This window comes from Hypoxylon fragiforme (genome assembly GCF_022984875.1).
Source record: "Hypoxylon fragiforme strain CBS 206.31 chromosome Unknown GGS25scaffold_2, whole genome shotgun sequence".
In the NCBI taxonomy this organism is placed as follows: domain Eukaryota; kingdom Fungi; phylum Ascomycota; class Sordariomycetes; order Xylariales; family Hypoxylaceae; genus Hypoxylon; species Hypoxylon fragiforme.
In genome coordinates this window covers 1,634,892-1,657,446 of record NW_026054757.1, presented here as the reverse complement: position 1 = coordinate 1,657,446, position 22,555 = coordinate 1,634,892, and the positions used below count along the sequence as shown (strand labels likewise).

Here is a 22,555-nt window from a genome sequence, read left to right as displayed (position 1 = left end):
ATTCCCCTAATCATCGACTAGAACAGCGAGGGAAGGAAATTTCCCTCCCCTTTACGCTGAGTCGTTCACATTGAGTGCCATTTCTTGATCCATCAAACCCCATACATGGAATACTTCCGTGTTACCACCGCACTTCCACGACAAGTCTTATGCCAATTTCTTACGTCGAGCATCACTTGAAGATATAACCAGGTTAATGCTTTTCTATCATGCGAACTTATGGACGAAGACATAACAAGGAGCACCAAATATAGTCTACTATCTATAGTAGAGGTCTCTACAATTACCGCAGCGATGGATAAAATTTCGACGACACTCCCCTGCGCAACGGTTGGAAAAAGCTCACCTACAACCAAACCTTATTGGTGTTGTGTATGTATTCTTGTGCTTAACCTTCAACCCCTATTCTCCGTGTGTACTAAATACCCACAGTGTGAATGTGGTGATGGACCGATGCTCGTTGAAAATAACACTCATTGCGCCAAATGTGGCGCTGAAGAATGTAGGAGGTGTACGGTGGTAACCAAGTAAGAAATCGAAATATAGCGAGAAAGTATGGACACTAGGTAGACTGATTCTTTGGTGAAACTATCATGGGTTGTCGGCTTGATTGTTACCTAAGTAGGAAGAATGCTATTATTCTATACCATCCCTAGCGGTTCAAAGTCTCCTTAAATTCTCCATCTCCAAACCACCCACCCTAAAAGCCCGACTCCCGTAATCCAATGGCCGGACGCCTTCCATTTGAGCTGGTTCCCTCCTCTCATCCAGACGACTAATCCGTCCCCAAGCCTTGCGAGTGACAAGACTGCTGCAACCGTCGTGACGGCGTCATCGTGGCCTTGCCGCTGCAGTGCCATCAGCACCAGGCCGTAGCTGACTTCACGTATTCCTTTGAAATACATAAGCGGTGATACGCCGGACTCTTCGACATAGCCATGGAGCTGACTCTCTGAAGAAGAAGATGATGACGATGAAGAGGAGGAGGAGGAAGGAGAGGGAGGAGCAGCAATAGCTATATAGTGAGGCTCAAGCGGCAGGCCGACACGGCCGTATTCATCGCGTGGTGAGAATATGGCCATCAAGCCTCGGCTGAAACAGGCCAGGCCGAGTACATATGCCGGGGCAGACGAGTGTGTCGCCATTTGAAAGAATGACCCTTTATAATTTGGTGTATTGAGAAAGAAAAAAATTGAGGTTTTTTCTTCAACTTTTTCAAAGGAATCATTCGCCATTCACAGCTGCGGCTGTGGGTACGTACGCTTGGCCGGATTGAGGGCATGGCCGCGCTCGGAGGATGGCCCCACTTATACGCCCCTTTTTTTGCCTTTCCCCCTTTCAACCCCTATATTCAAATGGATAGAAACTCGCAATCTTTCAACGACATAATGGGTATCTAAGCCTATCATAAGATATACGATATATAATAGATCTACCACTTTGCGATAAATCCATGCGATAGCCCTAGGTACACAGCATCAGCGATATGAATACAATAGGGGCAAATCACGATGAAGTCTACGGATCCAAGGTTCGCGGCAAACAGAAAGCTGCTACATGGAATCATGGTTCCAAGCACGCTGAACGCTGAATGAAGTGAGAACTCACCACACGTAGCCATTTCCCAGTTTTCCAACTAATTCCGATGGAATAGGTGATGGCTCCACAGCTGCACAACAAGACGATGCAGATGATTAAGCTCTGGAAACTCAAGTCCAAGCTTGCTCATGGCCGTGCGTTCTGGATGGCCGATGATATAACCAACATGATGCTGGATGCGATCATGGCGTCCACCTTCAGCCTCGATGAATCTGCAGATGTGCTTTTGGCGCATATGCAGCATCTCTCCTCCCACGGCCCTATAGCTTCCCCGACGACAACGACAGCCCAGTTGAGTTCCCGCCAGGCCCGATGCCTGCCCTCGCAGATCCTCTGATCGCTCTCACCAACAGTCTAGAGATGACGCTCAAGTCCCCAGTACCCAAGTTGCACCACTGGGCCTTGAGACAACTGCCGCATATGAGGAAGGCGCAGGCTCTAAAGGAGGACATGATCACCGAGCAGTTGGAGAAGGCAGCGCGGCGCTTTGTCGAAGGGTCGGTGGCGGATGAGGATAGCAGGTGCTTGATCGACGAGATTCTGCGACGCGAGACTCAGACGACCGCGAAGGAGAAGCGGCCGCCGGCGTATAAGAGTAGATCGATGTATGACGAGGTAAGAAAGAACCCGGATTCCAGCGAAATGAGATGACAGAATAACTCTAACCGACATCGTTTCTAGTTGTTTGGTATTCTGATCGCCGGACACGACACCTCTTCGTCCTCTCTCCTCTGGGGCCTGAAGCACCTCTCCAATAACCAGAGCGCACAGCATCGCCTGCGCACTGAGATGCGACGAGCCCTACCCCAGGCAGCAGCTGAGGGCAGGCCGCCCACGATTACTGAGATCGTTGCTCTTCGCCTCCCTTACCTGGACGCCGTGGCCGAGGAGATATTCCGCACCGCGCTAACCATGTCCGCGCACGTCCGCACCACCACTGAAGACGCGCCCCTCCTGGGCTACACCATCTCCAAGGGCACGAACGTCTTTATGGCCGTCAACGAGCCCGGCTTCTTCTCGCCCCCGTTCCCCATCAGCGAACGGTTGCGCAGCGAGACCTGGAAAGCAGGAGGTGGTGGCCACGCTGTGGAGGATTGGGATTTTGTCGACTTTGGCGAGTTCCGCCCTGAGCGCTGGCTCGTCAGGGATGATGATCATGAGTCAGATGGAAAGGAAGAAGGGGAAGTGGTTGATCCTTCGCAGGCGCCGCAGATGCTGTTCTCGCTCGGCCCACGCTCTTGTGACGTAGACACCTCTACCGGCAAATGGATTGGCTACCAGCTCCTTGCTGACATAGGATACGGCCTCACGATCCAAGCCCCCGTGGTCGTCGTGCAAGGCATCAGCCCGCCTCAGGACATTTCCATGGCTGGAAGCATCGTGATCCTCATCCAGAACCTGTTGGGCGGCATCTGGGTGCCGGTAGGCCAAAACATATTCGGCAACCAGCTGATGAACACTATTCGACGGCTGAGGCCAGAGATTGACCCCACAATGGTAGTCTCGACCGGCGCCACGGAGATCCGACGCGTTTTCTCTGCAGAAGACATACCCGCCGTGCTCGAAGGGTTCATGCAAGGTCTCAGGGGTGCATTCATCCTCGGCACGGCGTGCGCATCGGTAAGCGTGGTCATTTTGATCGTCGCGTTCTTCATTGACTACCACGTGCTCACCCACGGCCAACCCCCCCGCGGCCGAAGACCCCGAGTCTCTAGCAAATGCCACCGAAACTCCCGGCCAAGCTGCTACTGCTGGTAGCTCGAGCGACTCCACAGAGGTAGCCCCACAGAAATATGAGTAACCTACCTCATTAGGAAAGTTGGACAAGATTGATTGGCTACTAGCAAAAAGACGGATGACTACCATACGGCGTAGTAGTGTAGGAAAAACAAGACTTTGTGCTAAGAGATTTGAAGATCAAGCAAATCCTTCATAGATTGGAAGAAGACAAGGTCGAGTCCCGTAGAACATCCCGAGTAGTGGTTAATTGGTTACCAGTAGGTACTAGGCACCTATCAGGTGGTACCTAGTAACTAGCACGTAAAAGAAGCAACTAGAAAAACCAGTTATAGAACATCCATAATTTTAATAAATACCAGTACCTTAGGTTAGGTTGGTTTATTTCAATATTAGTTCGACTCCATTCCCAGACTTCCAGTGTTCCAAGGTTGCTACTCGATAGCCACATGTTCGTCACATTAAAGAGTTGTGCTAGGTGGAGAGTGTTTTTCCGAACACCTGCCAGCACCTGCCTACCTCCTTTATTAGTATGGCGTTTGTCACTTTACATATCATCTCATTCAAGGCCACAATAAGTAGCATTATGCAGATCGAGATATCCTTGTTCTGCGAAGCGCCTAACAGTCGCAGTTATGTATCCCAAAGTTACCGAGGTGGCTTAGACTGGTAATCGCGAAGGAGCGTGAAACTCGGAAATAGAGTCAAGATAGGCTAGGGAACACTTAGAGATTACAACGCGAATACACTACATACGATCAATCCAAGCAGTACATGATACTCGCTACCCTAACTAGTATCCCGTCGTATTTTCTTACAGATTATCTATAATTAATATAAGCGAGAGACCGAGGCTGAGATAAAGGCAATATTTGAACCAAGTTCTTTCAGTGGGACTGTCGGGTATCAAAAAATCACTCTCCATAGAAGGGCTCTCCACCTAGCACGACTCATCTCATTAAGAAAAACCTTGGCTCAAAAGCCAGTAGTAGCAAGAAGCTCCGATTTGTAGACTAAGGCTATCTTGAAGTGCCTAGACTCCCAGCTAACTAGGTACCTCAACCAATCCTAAGTACCAACGAACTCAGGTTCAGCCTCCTTATTTCGCATTCTCATACTCGACCACGAGCCCGCCCAAGTCCTGCTTGAGCGCCTGCCCATTAACCACAGGCGGCACGATATCCAGCAGGACGAAGAGCATGCGTCCGGACCTGTTCTGGTCGACGTTGCGCCACTTGTGGTTGCCGGCGCGGTTGACGGACATGTCTCCCGGCTTCATGATGATGCTCTCGCCGCTGTCGAGCGTCAGCTCAAACTCGCCCTCGATGACGACGCCGTACTCGAGAGACATGGCCCGGTGCATCGGGCTCTCTGCCCCGGGAGCGAAGTCGATCATGCGGACGACGGTGCCGTTGGGGATGTGGATGCCTGAAAACAACGACATGGTGGAAGATGTTAGAACGTTTTATAGTAACCTCGGAAAGAAAGAAAAAAAAGGGGGAGAGGGGGGAAGAAAAAAACGCAAACACAAGTTTTAGGGGGGAAATGGCTCGTTGGCCTTGGCAAACTTGATGTCGACATCGTCAGCGGTGTTGACCGGAGTCTCCTTAGTGCTGTAGATGATATTGGCGAAGCCCTTGCCCTTGGCCATGATCTTGTGGTGGTCGCCGTCATCGCCCTTATCGACGAAGACGGCTTTGCCATTGGATCGGTGAGTCATGATGAACCTCGTGATGGGACGTAGGTCATCCGCGGGCCAGCGCGTCTAAGGACCGAACTCTTTATCATGGTACGACATGGCGATGGGTAACGAAACGGGTACAGTAACAAAAGTATCGATGTAAATATCGATAGATAGATGGTAAAATAGGCTAGGTATGTAGGCAGATAACTTGATGTTGAGAGAAGTTCAATAGCGGTTTCTTCATAGATATCTAGTAGCAAGCCCCTACGTTTTATGTGAAGGGTATATTCCCTGACGTAGGCAAATATCGACAGTCACCGGACTTAGGCTCTCCCCGTCTCTTTCTCCAGGTCATAGAATAGGATAGATGTATATTCCAGCTTCTACAAGGCTCGTCCTGACAGCAAACCCCCGTCGATAGGCCACCCGACACCGTTCACATAGCTTGACTTGGGACTTGCAAGAAACACAACCACATCCGAAACTTCCTCTACCTGCGCAATCCTTCCCAGCGGGATCATGTGTTGGATTGCATCTTTGAGAGGAGGATTCCCCTCTAGAGCGGCGTCGACCATGGGCGTCTGGACCCATGAAGGGCACACCGCATTGACCCGGATCCCATACGAAGCGTTATCAAGAGCTAACGCCGTAGTCAGTAGTCAGAACAGTATCAGATCAAGCACCCGTCGTGCAGGTTAGCTCCTCTCACCTGCAGATCTCGTTAGACCTAGCATAGCGTGCTTACTGCATAGGTGGGTAATAAACCCCAAGATCAGCTTATGATACCTAGGATTATTCAAGGTAGCATCTTCGGAGACTTTTTACCTCGTGGTGTACTGCACGATGCCCGGACTTGCCAAGAAGCTGTTGAGGCTGGCAATGTTCACGATAGATCCACGGCCCACGATCCTTGGGCCGTTTCGGCCGACGGCTTCAAGGGGAGTCTGCTCACGCATCACGTGGCTCACCTCGCGTATGCAATGCAACGTACCCTTGACGTTGACTCTGTAAAAGTCGTCGAACTCCTGTAAGTCAGCCTCCGCAACCTCGGCGGGTTTTTTCACCTGTTCCAATTCCAAGGTTGGTAAGTAAGTAAGCTTTGCACCCACAAAGATTCCCGACTGCACGGAAGCGAAATAAAACAATACTTACGCCGAGGCCAGCACTGTTGACTAGGTAGTCAATCCTCCCATAACGTTCCAGGCAAGTATCCACCATGTAAATAACGCTTGATATGTCAGTTACATCAACCGCCAGTGACAGTTCCGAGTAGTTAGGGTTTGTAGCGAATTCAGAGCTTGCCATAGCCGCGTCCTTAGCCGCTTCCAGGTTGATATCCGCGAACACAACCGCTCGAGCACCAGCCGCCGCAAGTCCCAAAGCGCAGTCTCTACCAATGCCGCTTCCTGTTGCCGAGTAGCTACCATGTTAGAGGAACACTGAAGGCTTAGAGACTAGGATTTCACTCTTCCGTACCTGCCCCGGTAACTATTGCAATTCCACTGATGTCCAAACTCATGCTGACAGTCTTGATAACGCAAAGACAAAGGTAGTAGGTATGAGGACGAAAGTAATATGGCTTGACTCTAATAGGTTATGACCTGGAATAGTCTAAGTAGGTAGATAGGTACCTCTATACCGCAGAAGCCAAGTTGATATATAGTCTATAACACAGCTATTGGATGTAGTTACCTATTCGTTATAGACACGACGTCGTCTTAATATCGGCTTACATGCTTATACCGTCACGTGACGTACTCTGAGGGGTATCTTACTGGTACCGTAGCATTCCATGTTTTCTAGATTCCTTCCTAATACCTGGTATACAGTAGTTACACCGGTACCTGGGTATTACTATCTGGAGTTACGGCCCGACAATAATGTATCAAAGTTATAGTACCCTACCCGCCAGGGTGTTTCCCATTACCATGCAGGTGGGCTAACCAGCAAGAAAACGCGATTGATAGAGCTGAATCCTTGGCCCTACCTACCATGCTAAATACCCTGACATGCTTACTAGTACTAAAACTCGGTATTTAGAGATATCCCGTCCGGGAGGCATGGGTTCTCGAATGAGGCTCCCAAAGGATTTCAGTCAACGATTACCCTAGGTACCCAGGTACCTCCTGAAGACGTTGGGGGAAGAAAACGGAACATGCGTTGTAATACTAGATATAACGATATACGGTAAAATACTTGATACCGTTTCAAGGTTCTATAAAATAGGGGTTATACACCTAGGTACTTTAGATCTTACAGTGCAAGAACATATCTCGAGGCGTTTAGGCAACCTTGTGCTTATACCGTTCGAGAAGGTGGATATCATCAAGCCCCTAGACGCGTATGGAATGGGTAGTATGAGAGGTGCAGAGTTTCGATCTTGGTTCTACCAGGCCTTCAAAGTTGACGTGCCATTCTTGGACTTGCTAAACAGGACAACGACGTTAGCAGGACTAAGCGAACGAGTTGTTAAGGAAATAGAGAGTAGAAATGCTAACAGCGCATGATTCTCTATTGTATTCACATTGAAACTAGATAGGAATAGAATGGCTTGACATATTCATTATGGCAGACACTGAATGATGATGATGCTAAAAAAATATCCAATGTGTCTCACCAGAAGCATGGGTTTATGTATCTGTAGTAGGTTACGTGCATGTGGTCTGTCGGTAACCCCTATTTTTAACCAGCTTATGAATCTTACTAATCTCATGTGCCTTTGTATTCTTTCTACCAAATCAATCTTGATTCTATTCCATCAACATTGATGTTCATTTATATACACTATCTATTTTCTATGTACTGTATAGTTTATATATTAAGCTAAAGAAAAGATGCCTGAAGGTCAAATCGACAGTCTTCATCATCTAGCCTTTCATTCTTCTCAACTCCATACCTACTGAGTAAGACAGGGGGGAAAAAGAAATCGGGATGAATTCGTTCCATTTCCCTCCGGGGCTACCAATGAATCTTTGCTCATGCAACCACCTACCTACTAGAGGCACGATATATACTTCGGAATATAACCATGCACCTACCTAGATACCTACCAAGTTATCTACCTACCCACAGATATACACTTACTGGCTTCTGCGGCCGATCCGGCGCGAAGGTGTCTCATCGCGACCCCAAAGCGTCATCGTCTGTCCTTCGGCACACTTGACCGTGGGCGCCATCTGCATGACCACCGACCAAGAGCCAGAAGCACACTGCTGGTAAGAAGTGCCTCCAATGCAGTTGAACATACCTTCGGCCGTACACGCTCCGGTGAGTCCTCCCGTGGAGCCGGAAGTAGGCGCGCCACTGCCCATGGGACTAGAGGAGCTCGCGGGGCTAGCTGAACTGGCTACAGGCGCAGCAGAAGAGCTCTGAGCGGCCGCGGGGGCGGGGGCGGGGGCGCTGGAGCTACTGCTTGCAGCCGACGAGACACTCGTTACGAAACCTGAAGGCGCGGCGCTGCCCCCTGCCGCGCTACTAGTCGGGGCGGCGCTGCCCGAGGCTGCACCAGATCCGGAGCCCGCGCTTCCTGGGCCGGCGTTCGCGTTGTTGACTCCGCTCGATCCTCCAGATGACTTCGCCCCTTTTGGAACGCAGCCATTGTCCGGTATCTGCGCGAACTTGTTGGTCGCGCCCGGGCGCATGACGTTTGGTCCTGGGTCGGGGAACTGAGGGTCTGAGCCAGGCGATGTCTTGCACGAGTTGATATCGGCCAGGTTTGCCACAAAGAGCTCCGGGAACTGGCTTTGACGAGATACAAGCTGCATGGTATCATTTAGGCCGTAGTCTGAGCGCTTCGAGTTCGAATTCACGGTGATGGGCGCGCAGTTCATGTAGTACTCGGGTTGGCCAGCGAGTTTACTAATCCACGTCCACGCAAATACATATTGCCCGGCCGCTACACCATCTGGGATCTTGAAGTCATATGTGTCAGCGCCCTGGCCAGACTTACTAGGACAACCCCCCTCAATCGACAGGATGACTTCCCATGATGTCGAGGCACTGGGCTGCATGTCTTTGGTGATTGCAAGCTGACAGCTCCCACCGCCGTGAACAGCCGATCCCTTAAATGACAAGGTCTGAGTCTCCCCAACCGCCATTGTGTTGTCGAGCCCTTGCGTGTTGTAGAAGGTGGCCGGATCGCCCTTGAGTTTACAAGGGTAGTTGCTCGAAGTGAGTGGGCTGTTATCCAGGTCGGGGCCTCCGAAGGGCTTGGGGTTCTGCATGATCATATGGCCATTAGCGATGCCTGTCGCTGCCAAAATGGCTGTGGCCAAGTATAAGTTCATGGTCTGCATGGTGAATGGTAGGGGTTCGTTTCGCTGAAAGTGTAATTTCGATAAAGTACCGGACTGTTATCAAAATAGTATAGGACCAACTTGTATAGATATGATGGGTTTGTGGGTTGTAGAGAACGATAAAATGGAAGGCTATGAACGCAGTGCTGCTCAGCCTAATATACAACATGAGGACAATCAGATACAAAAGAACAATCGTATTGTATTCGGGAAACTATGAGAATACAATAGCTCTTTCATGGCATTACTTAATCCGCCCAAGAAACAAAGAGCCTAATTTCTAAATGATCTTTCTTGAAGACTGCCGATCTGTTTCGTGGCTGAACTTACTATGCTTCATCATTGTACACAGCTTACAAAGATTTCTTTTCAATCGGATCACGTAGCTTTGCCCACGTCCGTCTGTCAACAATAACTACTTCGTCATTCCTTGTGATCATCTAAGAGAAACGTTTGAGCTGGAATTCTTAGCAAGGCAGAAATTCATTAATCTTTATGGGTGGTGAAAACCATGAGCGATTCTCATCGTAGTGTCCAGTCAGCTCTTACGGTCAAGCTGCTATGTTTCATTGAGACAACAGAAGTTCAGATAGGACAGGACTATTTGCCCACGTAAAGCCAGATAGTTACTAGGTAGGCAGGCGTAACTGTATCCAAAAGCTTCAATACCATATAGCTACCTAGGTACACAGTATGTAGGTGCTAGTCTTATGTGGGGCCTATTACCCCTATCTCTGGACCGACATCTAATCGAGGCAACCATTAACAATAGAAGTAGATTTTCCATTATTGGCGTAGAATAGGGGTTAGTATTTCTGGATCCCAAGTTCACCGACGTTTAAGGCTTCAATGTTGCCGCTTACCTAGGTACCTACCTAGGTACATAGGCTTCGTTGCTGATATATCAAATCAGACCTCACGAGGGTTCATATCCCAGCCGTATTTACTTAAAAGCAATCTTCTTGCATATTATTCCTCCTGCATCTGTTTACGCTATTGACAACTGATATAGAGCAACATTGTATTATGTATATATACCTAGGTATGCATATGAAGAGTGTGGTCGGCGATTCAGAGCAACTGGATGGTTTGATACGGGTCCATGTTGTTTGCAGTCGTCGAAGGCGTGCCAACGGAAATATAATAAAGCACTAGCCTAGTGAAAAAGAGAGTTGTCACATGTACGAAACGCAACGGGGAGCAGCCAAATCCGCGCCCAGTTTTACCACAGAACGCTGAGGGCTGTCTTTCTACATACCTAAGACATGTGCCAACGCCAAGCTTGGTGCCCCGCCACCAGGTTGAGGCTCTTCGAACATCGGTACTTATATACCAAGATTACACTTCAATTCAAGCAGCTAAGGTAGTGTGAGCACACGTGCAAGGATTAACAACTCATTCCTGTCTCCGGCTATACTAGCCGCCCTTCTCAATCCATAGCTTGACACCAAGAAGCCCGTAAATCCACCGGCTCGTGGTATATATGACAAACTCACCTATCTAGGTACACATACATGTAGGCTGGGACATTGAAAGCTCTCGAGACGGTTGGTTACGTTATGGAGGCCCGTCCGCCACAAAAAGACTATAAGATACCCCCGCCGAAAGTCATTGTATATGGACAGGTCAACAAGTACATTGCAAACAGTTTCGGTATGTTGGCTGACGCCTATAAAAAGTTGTTCCCGCAGCTCTCTCACTCGGAGGTGGCTAAGCAGCATGCCGAAATCATGTATACCATATGCTGCGGAGACAAATAATATCTGAGAATGGCTTTTGGCCTTCGCAATGTTGTTGATGAGAAGATCTGAGAAATTGGGAACCACGTAATTTATGTGATTTATGTAACTGTAAGCTTTGTGCAACTTCATTACATACATAGTTATACCAAAGGTTAAGTAACTAGGTATCTACCCTAGATATGTATGTAATGAGCTCATCCCTTAATATTCAACTATACCATTTAATCTTAGAGACTACTGCCGATAAGATGAAACGATGTAACTAACCTGAACCCTGCCAAATTGCTTCATATGATAACGTCATGGGAACTAAGGTTGTGGGGCTCGTATTGCATGCAGCACTGAGCTGAGCTGCGCGTCTCAGATTCTAAGTTCAGGACGGACTTAAACTTACAACATTGAACCTACAACATGTACCTAGTTGCCTAGGTACTAGCATACATACATACATAGTAGTAAATATCCTAGGTTAGGTAGATACTAACCTACGAAATCCATTTCAATTCAGCAATCATCATAGTTACGATTTCTCTAACCACAAAGTATTCTTGTCAAATGACTCCAAATCAACATGGTAAGCAAGTACCTACGTAAATTTTATGAACTAGCTAAACTTACGGCATTTTCTATCATATAGGCTAGTGATACGACACCCCTTCTAGCCGATGACCGTCGCGAGTCCGAATCGCTGAGCGACTCCGACAATGCACTCCGCGGACGATCTACAGCTACACATTCCGGTCGACCATGGCACACTCGTATACGGGAAGCCCTGTTGTTCGCCTGGGCACTCCTGGCTACCGCCGGTGTATTAGTCCTCGCCGTTTGGGTATCCCATCAACAACAGACTTCCATCGATAAACCTGCCGGCAAGCGTAATCTCGTATTCATGGTGTCTGATGGCATGGGCCCTGCCTCGCTGTCTCTGACCCGGAGTTTCAGACAATACACAGACGACCTTGAGTACGGCGACACTCTCACACTTGATAAGCACTTTTGGGGTACGAGCCGGACGCGGAGTAGTTCGTCTCTCGTAACCGACAGCGCCGCTGGTGCGACTGCTTTTAGCTGTGGAATGAAAAGTTATAACGGAGCCATATCTATGCTGCCTGACTCTACGCCTTGTGGGACGGTGTTGGAGGCAGCCAAGAGAGCCGGATACAAGACCGGTCTCGTTGTCACGACTGACATTACTGATGCCACCCCTGCTTGCTTCGCTAGTCATGTCGATGTGCGCCAACAAAACGATGATATTGCAGTACAAGAAGTTGGAAATGGACCACTCGGTCGCGTGGTAGACTTGATGTTTGGTGGTGGAAGATGTCATTTCCTGCCAAATGGGACCGAGGGAGGATGCCGAGCGGATAACGTCGATGTCGTAGAGATGGCCAAAAAGGATTACGGTTGGAATTATATTAACGACCGAGCAGGATTTGATGTGTTCTGGGAGGGCAAGAAAGAGGTGCCTCTTCCCATGCTCGGGCTTTTTGCTGATACGGATATCCCGTTTGAACTCGACAGGCGCAACATGAATGACGTCTACCCAAGTCTTAGCGAGATGGCCAAAACGGCCCTGAGAGCTCTGGAGAAGGCGACTGAGGGCAGCGACAAAGGCTTCTTCCTAATGATTGAGGGGAGCCGGATTGACCATGCTGGGCATGGGAACGACCCGGCTGCTCAAGTTCGAGAAGTTCTTGAATATGACAAAGCTTTTAAAGCCGTGGTTGATTTCCTCGAAGAGAGTGACGTTCCGGGAGTTCTTGTCGCTACAAGTGACCATGAGACTGGTGGACTATCAGTGGCAAAACGTAAGTTTCACTGCTCGAACCCAATTCGAATATTTGCTAACTACAATTCTAGAGGTCAACGCCAATTATCCACAATACTTATGGTATCCTGCCGTATTAGCCAACGCCTCGTCTTCTTCGGAACATCTTGCCCGCCTCCTTCAAAGACATGTTGCTAGTGCCACTGATAAGTCGACCGGCCATCTTAAGAAGTATATAAATGAGCAACTGGTAGTTGCTGGCCTTGGTATCCACGATGCCTCCGACGAAGAGCTCACGGTTTTGACATCAAACCCCGGCCAGGCCCAGTATTTGTTCGCCCGAATGATCAGCATTCGTGCACAGATCGGATGGAGCACGCATGGCCACTCGGCCGTAGATGTCAACATCTACAGTACTGGCGGTCCTGGAACAAACGCCATCCGGGGTAACGTGGAAAATACCGACGTAGGAAAATACCTGAGGGACTATCTCAACGTTGATGTGGATACTATCACGAAAGAACTAAACGACAAGATGGCCTCAAAGAGCAAATTTGAGGCTACCAGAGATGGGGACCATTGGGCTGCCCACGAGCAGATGGAAGCTCAACGAAATGGTGTAAACATATAAGGATCTACCTCATCAAGTTAAACTGCTGTGATTGCTATTCCATGTTTGTATTTCGAAATTGCCTCTTTCATTCTTTTCTAGCGAGCACACACTGCATGGTTAGGTACTTAGGTACTTAGGGTTATTACTTGGCTACTTAGGAGACCAGATATAGGGAACAGACTCATAGATACCCCTTTGGAGGACCCGTATAGATGTATATCATATTAGCACAAAGTACTACTATATACAGAAGCTGGATAGGTGTCTACCTAGGTGTTCACAGCATACTAGGTGGCTTTCTAATGTTGGTGCCTAGGATTCATCCCTCTCCCTCATGCGAGAGTATTCAGTCAGATGCTTCGCCCTTCCGTACTACGTCATTGGGTAAGGCAAGTAAGTAAGTTATTCGTTTGATCCTTCGAAGTTCTACCTATATTGATCATATGTGTAGGTATATACACATTTTCGAATAATTAAGAGATCCCAATCATCCCGGTGAGGATATAGGTGTGTAGTGCTTGACCAATGGCCTTTTAGTATCAGATGCCAGTTATTATATATACCCACACAAGACCTTAAGATGGGTGTAAAAGCATCTGTAACTTCTCATGTATCGGTATTCGCAATGACAGGAGATATTGAACTCAATGCCTGGCAATGTGGACACCCCTATGAGCCTGAAGTGCCTTACCATCTCCCTGTAGTAAGTCAAATATATGAGATTATGGCGTAGCCTACGTTGCTGCGATCCCAGCCCAGTCACATGAGAGGAGTTTATGCTAATCGGCATGGCAGTCGCTTATGGTGATGGTGATGTCTTTCATCCGATATCTGCGATGTCGTCTGTGCGATGGAAGGTGCCTGCCTGCTGGTGCAGCGTTTATACAGCGACTTCATTGTTTGTTCAAGACTGGACGAAGAATCGAAAATCGTGTGAATTACCATCATCCCATTATCTGATCCGACTAGCCATTCATATCTTTGCCTAGTCAAATAATCAGGAGGCCATGGTGAATTAAATCACTCAATCCTCGACATACGAGGGTCTATCGACTTCCTGGCTTCTTGCTTGGCCACCAAGTTCTATATACACTTCCACCCTACTTCTTAATTGTTTACATCCTACTACTTACATATTCAGATGGCATCTGCACTAATAATAGCAGCCTGAAGAGCCAGCCAACCAATATATGCCTACCTGGGTACTGTTCTTATACCACACACCCCAGCAGCGGTTTACGGTGACATCTTACAGCCAGTTTCGTCGTTCGCACTTTACTGCGAGCACTGTCAAAGCCCAGGTGTATTACTCGGCACATTTATCACGGAGGAATATCATTTCGTAACCTGAAGATACAAGCAAATTGCCTACACATAAACTCACTCAAACCTCGAAACGAAAGAAACAGTACTGCGAAGGTTTGGTCGGCACGAGTCACCACGAGCTATTTTGCGTCCAAATCATCTCCCCAAGTAAGATAGATAGATGCCTACCTTCAATTTCCTTCCCTTCCACTTCCCCTTCCCCTTCTCCTCATCCGCCTTCATACACTTACATATAAATAAAGCCTACCTACTAACTCCCCAACCACCCAAGACAACCAACAAGAACGCCGCCAAGATGTGCCACTACATCGAAGTAACGTACCGCTGCCGACACTCCGCGATCTTCACCAGACACACCTGCCCAGCCGCTCAGTTGGAGCTAGAGCGAGTCAACGCGATGGAAGCAAGTGGGCTCTCGCCCGATGCCTTCAACTACAACCACCCCGCCGCGTGCCAGCCCGGCCAGGACCACAACACCGTCCACGCGCCGTCGCCAAATGCCTGCGGCTGGGAGTGCCACAACAGCCTCCCTTTCCCTACGCTAATCGTAGACGTAGAGATGCCAGCTGCTGCACACCAAGAGATGGCATTGGTGATCGAAGGCGCCGTAAACATCGCCTTTTCTACGAACAACGACATGGACATGGGCATGGATATGGACGTGGACATGAACATGCCCGCCGACCTTCCTGCGGACATATGGATAGACGAAGACATGCTCATGGAGATGGAGGAGGAGCAGACGCCGGAACCAGAAAGCGCCAGTATCGCCGCCGAAGACGCTGACATGCAGGCGTTTCCCGACAACAACGTAAACAACACCTGGGGACTCGACCTATTCATCGCGGACGTGGCGCAACTACAAGGCCAGGCTTCGGGCGCCGCGGAGAACGCTGCCGGTGGTGGCAGTGGTGGGGGTGTGGGTTCTACGGCCGCTGAGATGCTCGCGATGACGACCGGCGTCCCAGTAACTGCAGGATGGCTAGGCGATCCGGACGCGCAGTACGGGGTCGCGAGGTCTGGCTTGGGATGGAATGAGGAGGTCGAGGTCGTACCAGAGGTAGACATGGAGGATGATGATGCTTGGTGGATGGATGGTGGTGCCCTTGAGTGAGCTACATTGGATTTTAATAAAAGTAAACTGAACAAAGTCTAAAGCATTCATGATGCGTAGTTTGTTTGCTCTTGCACGGAAGCCTCAATGAGAATGTGTATGAATAATGAAGTACCTATTTCTTTAGCACCATGGTAAGAGCAAGCACCACCTAGGAATTTGGGGGTATGCCTATGTATATTACCTAGATCTCATGGATAGTTCATTACCTCATGTCTATCATAACATCTCATAGACCTGGTCAGAGGTGTCATTAGCAAGTTTATCCCCTTCTACACCAATGTAGGTGTTATTAAGGGGATAGAATTTACCGCCCAGTGTTTCTTCGACATAGCGCCCTATTCGACGAAGTGAAGTGCCTGACATTTGCGACCAACCAAATCTGCTAAAATGAATCTTGAGCCCCTTGTGTTTTATAGGGTCAAGCTTCGTAATGAAGTCATAAATACCCTTCTCGGTGAACCCACAGTCGCTTTCGATAGACAAGGACCTTAGCTGGGTAAAGCTGGTCAAAGCAGCCGCCGCTGAGCCTTCCCCAGCAGCAGGATAGTCCGTGAAACTTAACTCGACTAGATTGGGTAATTCGCTGGCGACACGTCGTAGTAAATGAGGGTTAACTACGGAGTAACGGTCTATTTTCAGGGATGCGAGACTCTTCAACTGGCATAGCGACTCTTCTAGACCAGATGATATATGATATTCCAGTTCATCACATGGGTCACCAATGGTTAGATTTCTAAGGGATGTTTGGGACCCGAGTGTTGTCCACCACTCCGATTCAGTTTCTGGAAAGAAATAGGCGATGGAAAATGATGTGAGACGGATATCGGGGCCACTGAAAGCCTCCTTGGCCAGGATTAAGGCATCGCGAAGATGTAAGCTCAAGTCTCGGAGCGACTTGCAATTGCTAATCCAAGTCGAAACGTCTTTGAGCTCCTGTTTATCCAAATACGTCCTGCCTTGGGTCCGGTCCTCGAGTATGAACGTTTCTAGGGCAGCAAATCCCGACAGCGAACCCAGGGCCGTCATGGCCTCTGGCTCAAGACATCCCAGTCTTAGACTTCGTAGAGAGGTGGCGTGTACGCTTAGTGCTGTTATGGAACGCTTTTCAATCCTGTTCATTCCGATCAGCTGAAATCTTCTTAAGCGATTCGGGCGCAACGCCTGAAAGAAAGCGGCCAGATCTTTATCTGTGATGTTGGCTTGATAGTCTGGATCTGACATTTTTTAGTATATTGTACAGAGACGCTGTGATCTTCCTTCTTATGATAATTATTTCTCAAAGTACGAGACAGGCGGACAAGAAGAGGGATGTTGTGGCATACTGGAACTAGTCCTGTTAGCTTCTTTGATGACAGTTGGACATAGACAGACATACGGAGTGAGTCCATTAAATGAACCGTAAAGTCCGGAAATAATTAAATCATCAAAGTGAGGACAACATTCGGAAATGACCTTTGCGACCTTGTAGTTGAGTACTGATCCACCCTCAGTGCCAAGGGACGTCAATCTGCCGAGTCGAGTAATCCAAGTAAGTAGTATGTCATGTGGAAAAGAGTGTGTCCTCAGGTCTAGGCTGGTTACAGCTGCTACAGTTCCAGTGTCATCTGCTAACTTCTTGATGTATTTGGTGATAGAGTTGATACATTCGATCGTAGTGGACTGAATGTTCGTTTGCATACGCATTTTACCCTTGAACTGAACGAGGAACTGTTTCATTGGATCCTCAGACTGGTGATCTTGACTTATGTTGTCGACGGACCAGCTCTGTACATAGTCCTTGACCTTCGAGAGTGTTAAGGAACAGAGATAGGTAGTATTGATTGAGAAATTGGCGATTAAGAAGTGTGCAATGCGAAGGTCATTGAAAAGAGTATATGTTGAAGATATAGATGGCAACATACCTACCTCCTAACCTACTAGGTACTACTAGGTACTACTAGGTACTACATGGTATAAACTATACCTATGCATGTATCATAATGCCTAGGGTCGTACATACTAGTGCCTACGGTAATAGTATATACCTAGTACGTATGCGTATTACAACATTGAATCATTGACGTTGTGTACATATCTAGTACCTACTACTACCTAGTAATAACTTCAATGTTCTAGATGCGATATGTATTTTATGGTAGTTGCGACCTGACAGCTGCCTAACACCTATCTACAAGTGCCCAGAGCTGCCTAGTTAGCATTTGATTACCTAAAGCACTTCAATGTTAGTTAAGATCTCACTCGGCCCGACTTAACCCCGCTAAATATCACCTTACATAACCAATTCCCCCTAATCATAAAAATCTCCATCTCACATTTCTCTTTCTTCTATTACCCTTGAACTTCCTCATGCCTAAAGCAATATCAAATTCACAAACACGTATAAGAAAATATAATCACTTAAACTCTATAAATATCAGATAATCCTAAAATGGATAGCCCATATTCCAAGGAGTTATGTGTTGCTATAGGGGCAATCAAGGCAGCAGCTAAGCTTAGCCAAGTGATAATCTCAGTTGAAGACAAAGGTGTCCTTGAGAAAGACGACCTCAGTCCCGTCACTATAGCTGATTTTGCCATCCAAGCCCTGCTCACTGCAACTATTCACCAGGCATTTCCAGATGACAAATTTGTCGGAGAAGAGTCAGCAGCGGACTTGAGAAGCAACCCATTGCTATTGGACCGTGTGTGGGCCTTGCTTCAGACTCTGAACGGGGACGATACAAAGTCACTATGCGTATTACCTGAGTCTCCGGAGAAGATGTGCGAGATGATCGACTGGTGCGGCTTTGGTGAACCTGGAGGTCCCCTTGCCGGAAGGGTCTGGGTATTTGACCCTATTGATGGCACCAAGACCTTTGTTCAACGCGAAGCATATGCCATCAACGTTGCGCTCCTAGAAGGAAGTAAGCAAGTTTTAAGCATTGTGGGCTGTCCGACAATAGCTGCTGATGCTAGTAGTCCTATCACGAACACTTCCTTGGACCCAACAGGTCAGGGCTCTATCGTATTTGCCGCAAAGGGGTATGGCACGTATGTTCGCCCATTAACGGCATCGCCAGACGACCAAACACAAAATCGTAAAATCCAACCACATGCTAATGATGAATCATCTCAAATATTACGGCCAGTGTCCTGTTACAACATGCTAGATTCTGGGGTAGATGATGTGCACCAGCTGGTCATGGACAGACTCGGTATCGAGACTAAAGGGTGCGACCTATTAGCCTGGGTCCTTCGATGGGTTACTCTTGGGGTAGGGCTCGCAAATGTGACTATTTGGGTTTACAAGAAGCGCAGCCGCACTGGCAAGATTTGGGATCATGCCGGCGCCATGCTTTTGTTCGAAGAGGTCGGTGGTAAAATCACAGATGTCGATGGCAAACCTATCGATTTGGGTGTGGGAAGACTGATGACCGCCAACCACGGCTTTGTTGCTGCTCCTAAGGCAATACACGCCAATGTACTTCAGACTGTACAGCAGGTTCTTCGTGAGCAAGGAAAGGGCCATCTCCTCGCGTAAGGTACCTACCTACTCAGTATTGCGGCAAGCTTTGGCCCTTCACGGGTCCAGTCCCAAGTGATGCCTTAGGTATCTTTCACCTTCAAAAAGACAGTGGCCACTCACAGTGTGGAGTTTCTCTGAAGTCACCGTAGGCCTGAGAGATGTCTATGAGGTACCAAGGTCGACGGACAACGCACCATATATTATATTTTCATTTTCAATTGCAAACAATCCTACTTCCTTCCCGAGCACCCAAGCCCGGCCAGGTTCAAGGTAGAATATCTATTTTGCAACCGCGCTCTGTCCATACTCCAGCCACGAATCTACTCACCATACATCGAGAACCTACTTCAAACTTCAGAATTTAATCACAACCGTGTTCTTCATGATGGCAGACTCCATGTCTTCGCACAAAGCCATGGAGCCTCGTAAACTATCCGCTCCACCCGGTTCCAATGTCGACAATACGAAGCATACTATCCATCAATGCCCTTTCAAGAAGGGAACACAGCAAGAAAGCATTGGCGTTCTTCCCGTCCAAAGTCCAAAGCGACAACAGCAAATCGGCGGCAAAGAGCCACCCCGCGTCTATAGTACTCTACACAGTCCATCCAAGATGACATTACTGAACAGCGCCGCGCCGCAGTCGGACTATCACCCTACCAATCTTCGAGAAGCACTTGCCTTTCGAGTCAAGAAACGCCAATCCGCTCCAATCCCCACTAACCAGAACAAGGCCATGAGCGTCGACTTCGTCCTAAACAAGGACGACACTACTATTACTCCCCAAAAGGCTATGGATATTGGCTCCGTTGTGATCAAGGACTCTACTACCACGCGCGCAAAGGTTATGGATATTAGCTCCATTATGAACAAGGACCCCGTTACTACTCGTCCAAATGTTATGGATATTAACACCATCGTGAACAAGACCCCCAGTGCTCGTCCCAATGCTATGAGTATTGATTTCATCGTGAACAAAGATTGACAAAAGCATCGCTTGAACTGAAACATGCACAATATTCATATGTACAAATACTCGCTTGAACTCGCCGGTGTAGAAATGGGGCAGCTTTTGGGAACACATCGAAATACTCATGGGTGTACTTAATACTAGGGATCTTCATTAGAAGACCCTTACTTGGAAGTCACGATGATTGTGAAATAAGTGGTTACTTGATGAATACATCAAAGCCGTTCTCTGTACTACAGACTTAATGTACTATTCGATGAGGAACGATCGCTGCTTTGGCACCAATAGGAATTGGAATTGATAATAATCAAACTCGAACTTGGCTTTAATACGGCCATCCGCTATGCTTATTAGATGTTCTCTTGTTCTCTCTCTCTCTCTCTCTCTCTCTCTCTCTCTCTCTCTCTCTCCTCCGTAGAAATAAGTCTCTTTTGTAGGTATTGCCATCAATTAGTAGGCACTCATCAGCTTCTCTGCCCACAGCTTGCGTAGGTACTTTAAAAGGTAGCACCGTCCATCCCCATTAACTACATTTTCGGCTTCCTCAAATTCCATCCCGGGCGTACGTCTCCTCCCCTCAGCCATCGGTAAGCCGGTGCTTACTTATACGTCCCGAACCGCCCTTAGCTGCGCGATTCCTAGCACGAAGCGAGACTCTTTCCGCCGAGACGCACTCCGGCGCGGCATTTGTCGCCCACCTACGAGTAGCCAGAAACCAGTCTAAGTAGCGCAGAAGAAGGTCTTCGTTGTAGCTCAGCAGCGTAGGGCGCTGGTCGGTGTGTACCCTGGGCCTTACCTCCAACCTACTAACAATGGAATGTACACCCAGTATGCTCTTAGCGTTGAGTATTTCGACTTCACGGCTCTCTCTCTCGTTTTAGTCAACCTGCATTCCCAACCTTCAAGCACAGCTAACCTAGGTACCTAGGCAAACGACCTAGGTATCATTTATTCCTCGGGTCCTGGTGTATCTCGTCCCGCCTCGGCAGCCCCCAAGCCCCATCCGGCATCCGTTCCAGACTCGGACCGAAAGCGCTCGTCGGGCTTTGAACAACACCTTTCATGCTGCCCTGCCGAGCGACCGTGTTCTCCGTGTACTCCGGGTACCGGCGCACTTCGTAGCGCGACGGCACGCCCCTCCCGAACCGGGCACCGCCTCTGCTGTCATAAACGCCTTCATCCGCCAACTCTAGATCCTCGGACGAGAAGGGGAACGTCTGCGCCGCGCCCGGCCCCTGAGGGTAGGCGCCCCGCATCGCGCCGCCGGCTAGCTTCGCCAGCGGCCCGTACATCTCCAGCGCCGCGACACCATCCTCACCATCGTCCTCCTCCTCCTCCTCCTCATACACTGCCGCCGCCGCCGCCCTGTATGCGCGCCTGCGATACGAGTCGGCGGGCGAGGGGACCGGGTAGCCTGAGGGAAACGTCTGAGAGGGCCGCGCTTCGAAATCCTCGAACCCGGTGTTTCGCAGCCCCGCCATGCCCACCTGCGGACTCGGGGCTTCTGTAAAGCCCTCCGCAGTCCCCTCCTCCTCCTCCTGCTCCTCCCGGCTACCATACTCATAATGGTCCTCGTGGTACTCGGTGTGTGGCTCGGCGTAGCGGATGCTAGGGGAACGGGCGGGGTGTCTCTTGAAGAAGATGATGCGGGTGTAGAGGAAGAGGACGAGGATGGCGATGAGGGGGACGACGGTCAGGTAGGCGATGGTCAGGGCTGTGATCGTGGCGTTGTTGTTGGTGTTGTTGTTGTTGGAGCGGCGGGATATGGCGGCGGTGGCGGAGACGAGGGCTAAGCTTGTGAGGGTGGTGAACACAAGAAGGATGAAGGTGAGACGGTTGAGGTACGCCACGGAGATGTGGTAGGGGGTCGCGGGGTGAATTATGGAACACGCGGCCCCGTACGCCCGGACATACAGTGGTATTTGTTTACTCATTTGTTTTGGATTCGAATGCAGCTCTGTAATGAACGAAAGGTTGTCTTGGAAGCTAGCTTACCTCGAATGCTTCGAGTTGATGAAATCTGAATGAACGACTGAAGAGCAGAGATGTGTAGGCCTACAGACTATGAAAGCCTACCCAGTTTATAAAGTACATGTCTCTCTCAAACTATGGTAGGTTAAGTTCCTAGTTCGCGCTATAGCCAACTCGTAAGTACTGGGATGCGGTAGGAGCCTAATGGAAGGCATCTTCTTTGTGTCG

At 48.8% G+C, this 22,555-nt stretch overlaps 12 protein-coding genes across 12 annotated transcripts; 6 read left to right on the top strand and 6 right to left on the bottom strand.

The window, feature by feature from the left end:
- Positions 1–569: 569 nt before the first annotated feature.
- On the bottom strand, positions 570–1,277 carry GGS25DRAFT_475422 (uncharacterized protein). Its single transcript, XM_049259708.1, has one exon. The coding sequence runs from the start codon at positions 1,233–1,235 to the stop codon at positions 672–674; it is 564 nt and encodes a 187-aa protein (XP_049120015.1). The 5' UTR covers positions 1,236–1,277; the 3' UTR covers positions 570–671.
- Positions 1,278–1,657: 380 nt separating this feature from the next.
- GGS25DRAFT_518141 (cytochrome P450) lies at positions 1,658–3,357 on the top strand (the record flags this gene model as incomplete). Its single annotated transcript, XM_049263490.1, has 3 exons — positions 1,658–1,788; positions 1,866–2,214; positions 2,281–3,357. 3 exons carry the CDS (start codon positions 1,658–1,660, stop codon positions 3,355–3,357), a joined length of 1,557 nt encoding a protein of 518 aa, XP_049120014.1.
- A 1,078-nt stretch (positions 3,358–4,435) lies between these two features.
- On the bottom strand, positions 4,436–4,780 carry GGS25DRAFT_529157 (uncharacterized protein; the record flags this gene model as incomplete). Its single annotated transcript, XM_049265255.1, has 1 exon — positions 4,436–4,780. The coding sequence occupies one exon, from the start codon at positions 4,778–4,780 to the stop codon at positions 4,436–4,438; it is 345 nt and encodes a 114-aa protein (XP_049120013.1).
- Positions 4,781–4,870: 90 nt separating this feature from the next.
- GGS25DRAFT_518139 (uncharacterized protein) lies at positions 4,871–5,134 on the bottom strand (the record flags this gene model as incomplete). The annotated part of the gene is made up of 2 exons (XM_049263489.1): positions 4,871–5,063; positions 5,130–5,134. 2 exons carry the CDS (start codon positions 5,132–5,134, stop codon positions 4,871–4,873), a joined length of 198 nt encoding a protein of 65 aa, XP_049120012.1.
- Positions 5,135–5,155: 21 nt separating this feature from the next.
- On the bottom strand, positions 5,156–6,785 carry GGS25DRAFT_475419 (uncharacterized protein). The gene is made up of 5 exons (XM_049259707.1): positions 6,497–6,785; positions 6,173–6,426; positions 5,846–6,084; positions 5,730–5,764; positions 5,156–5,660 (listed from the first exon to the last, which is right to left on the bottom strand). The coding sequence occupies exons 1-5, from the start codon at positions 6,537–6,539 to the stop codon at positions 5,404–5,406; spliced, it is 828 nt and encodes a 275-aa protein (XP_049120011.1). The 5' UTR covers positions 6,540–6,785; the 3' UTR covers positions 5,156–5,403.
- Positions 6,653–7,571, top strand: GGS25DRAFT_475416 (uncharacterized protein). Its single transcript, XM_049259706.1, has 3 exons — positions 6,653–6,708; positions 6,792–6,954; positions 7,041–7,571. Exon 3 carries the CDS (start codon positions 7,369–7,371, stop codon positions 7,525–7,527), a length of 159 nt encoding a protein of 52 aa, XP_049120010.1. The 5' UTR covers positions 6,653–6,708; positions 6,792–6,954; positions 7,041–7,368; the 3' UTR covers positions 7,528–7,571.
- Positions 7,572–11,331: 3,760 nt separating this feature from the next.
- GGS25DRAFT_475411 (alkaline phosphatase-like protein) lies at positions 11,332–13,714 on the top strand. Its single transcript, XM_049259705.1, has 3 exons — positions 11,332–11,631; positions 11,695–12,865; positions 12,918–13,714. Exons 1-3 carry the CDS (start codon positions 11,629–11,631, stop codon positions 13,454–13,456), a joined length of 1,713 nt encoding a protein of 570 aa, XP_049120009.1. The 5' UTR covers positions 11,332–11,628; the 3' UTR covers positions 13,457–13,714.
- A 947-nt stretch (positions 13,715–14,661) lies between these two features.
- Positions 14,662–15,952, top strand: GGS25DRAFT_119610 (uncharacterized protein). The gene is made up of 2 exons (XM_049256112.1): positions 14,662–14,911; positions 15,036–15,952. Exon 2 carries the CDS (start codon positions 15,060–15,062, stop codon positions 15,876–15,878), a length of 819 nt encoding a protein of 272 aa, XP_049120008.1. The 5' UTR covers positions 14,662–14,911; positions 15,036–15,059; the 3' UTR covers positions 15,879–15,952.
- Positions 15,953–16,012: 60 nt separating this feature from the next.
- Positions 16,013–17,951, bottom strand: GGS25DRAFT_475405 (uncharacterized protein). Its single transcript, XM_049259704.1, is given in 5 exon segments — positions 16,013–16,115; positions 16,190–17,095; positions 17,204–17,208; positions 17,257–17,818; positions 17,829–17,951. 4 exon segments carry the CDS (start codon positions 17,778–17,780, stop codon positions 16,108–16,110), a joined length of 1,443 nt encoding a protein of 480 aa, XP_049120007.1. The 5' UTR covers positions 17,781–17,818; positions 17,829–17,951; the 3' UTR covers positions 16,013–16,107.
- A 210-nt stretch (positions 17,952–18,161) lies between these two features.
- On the top strand, positions 18,162–19,585 carry GGS25DRAFT_119579 (carbohydrate phosphatase). The gene has a single exon (XM_049256110.1). It carries the CDS (start codon positions 18,310–18,312, stop codon positions 19,399–19,401), a length of 1,092 nt encoding a protein of 363 aa, XP_049120006.1. The 5' UTR covers positions 18,162–18,309; the 3' UTR covers positions 19,402–19,585.
- On the top strand, positions 19,580–20,699 carry GGS25DRAFT_119584 (uncharacterized protein). Its single transcript, XM_049256111.1, has one exon. It carries the CDS (start codon positions 19,769–19,771, stop codon positions 20,369–20,371), a length of 603 nt encoding a protein of 200 aa, XP_049120005.1. The 5' UTR covers positions 19,580–19,768; the 3' UTR covers positions 20,372–20,699.
- Positions 20,700–21,170: 471 nt separating this feature from the next.
- GGS25DRAFT_529153 (uncharacterized protein) lies at positions 21,171–22,335 on the bottom strand. The gene has a single exon (XM_049265254.1). The coding sequence runs from the start codon at positions 22,288–22,290 to the stop codon at positions 21,301–21,303; it is 990 nt and encodes a 329-aa protein (XP_049120004.1). The 5' UTR covers positions 22,291–22,335; the 3' UTR covers positions 21,171–21,300.
- Positions 22,336–22,555: the final 220 nt, after the last annotated feature.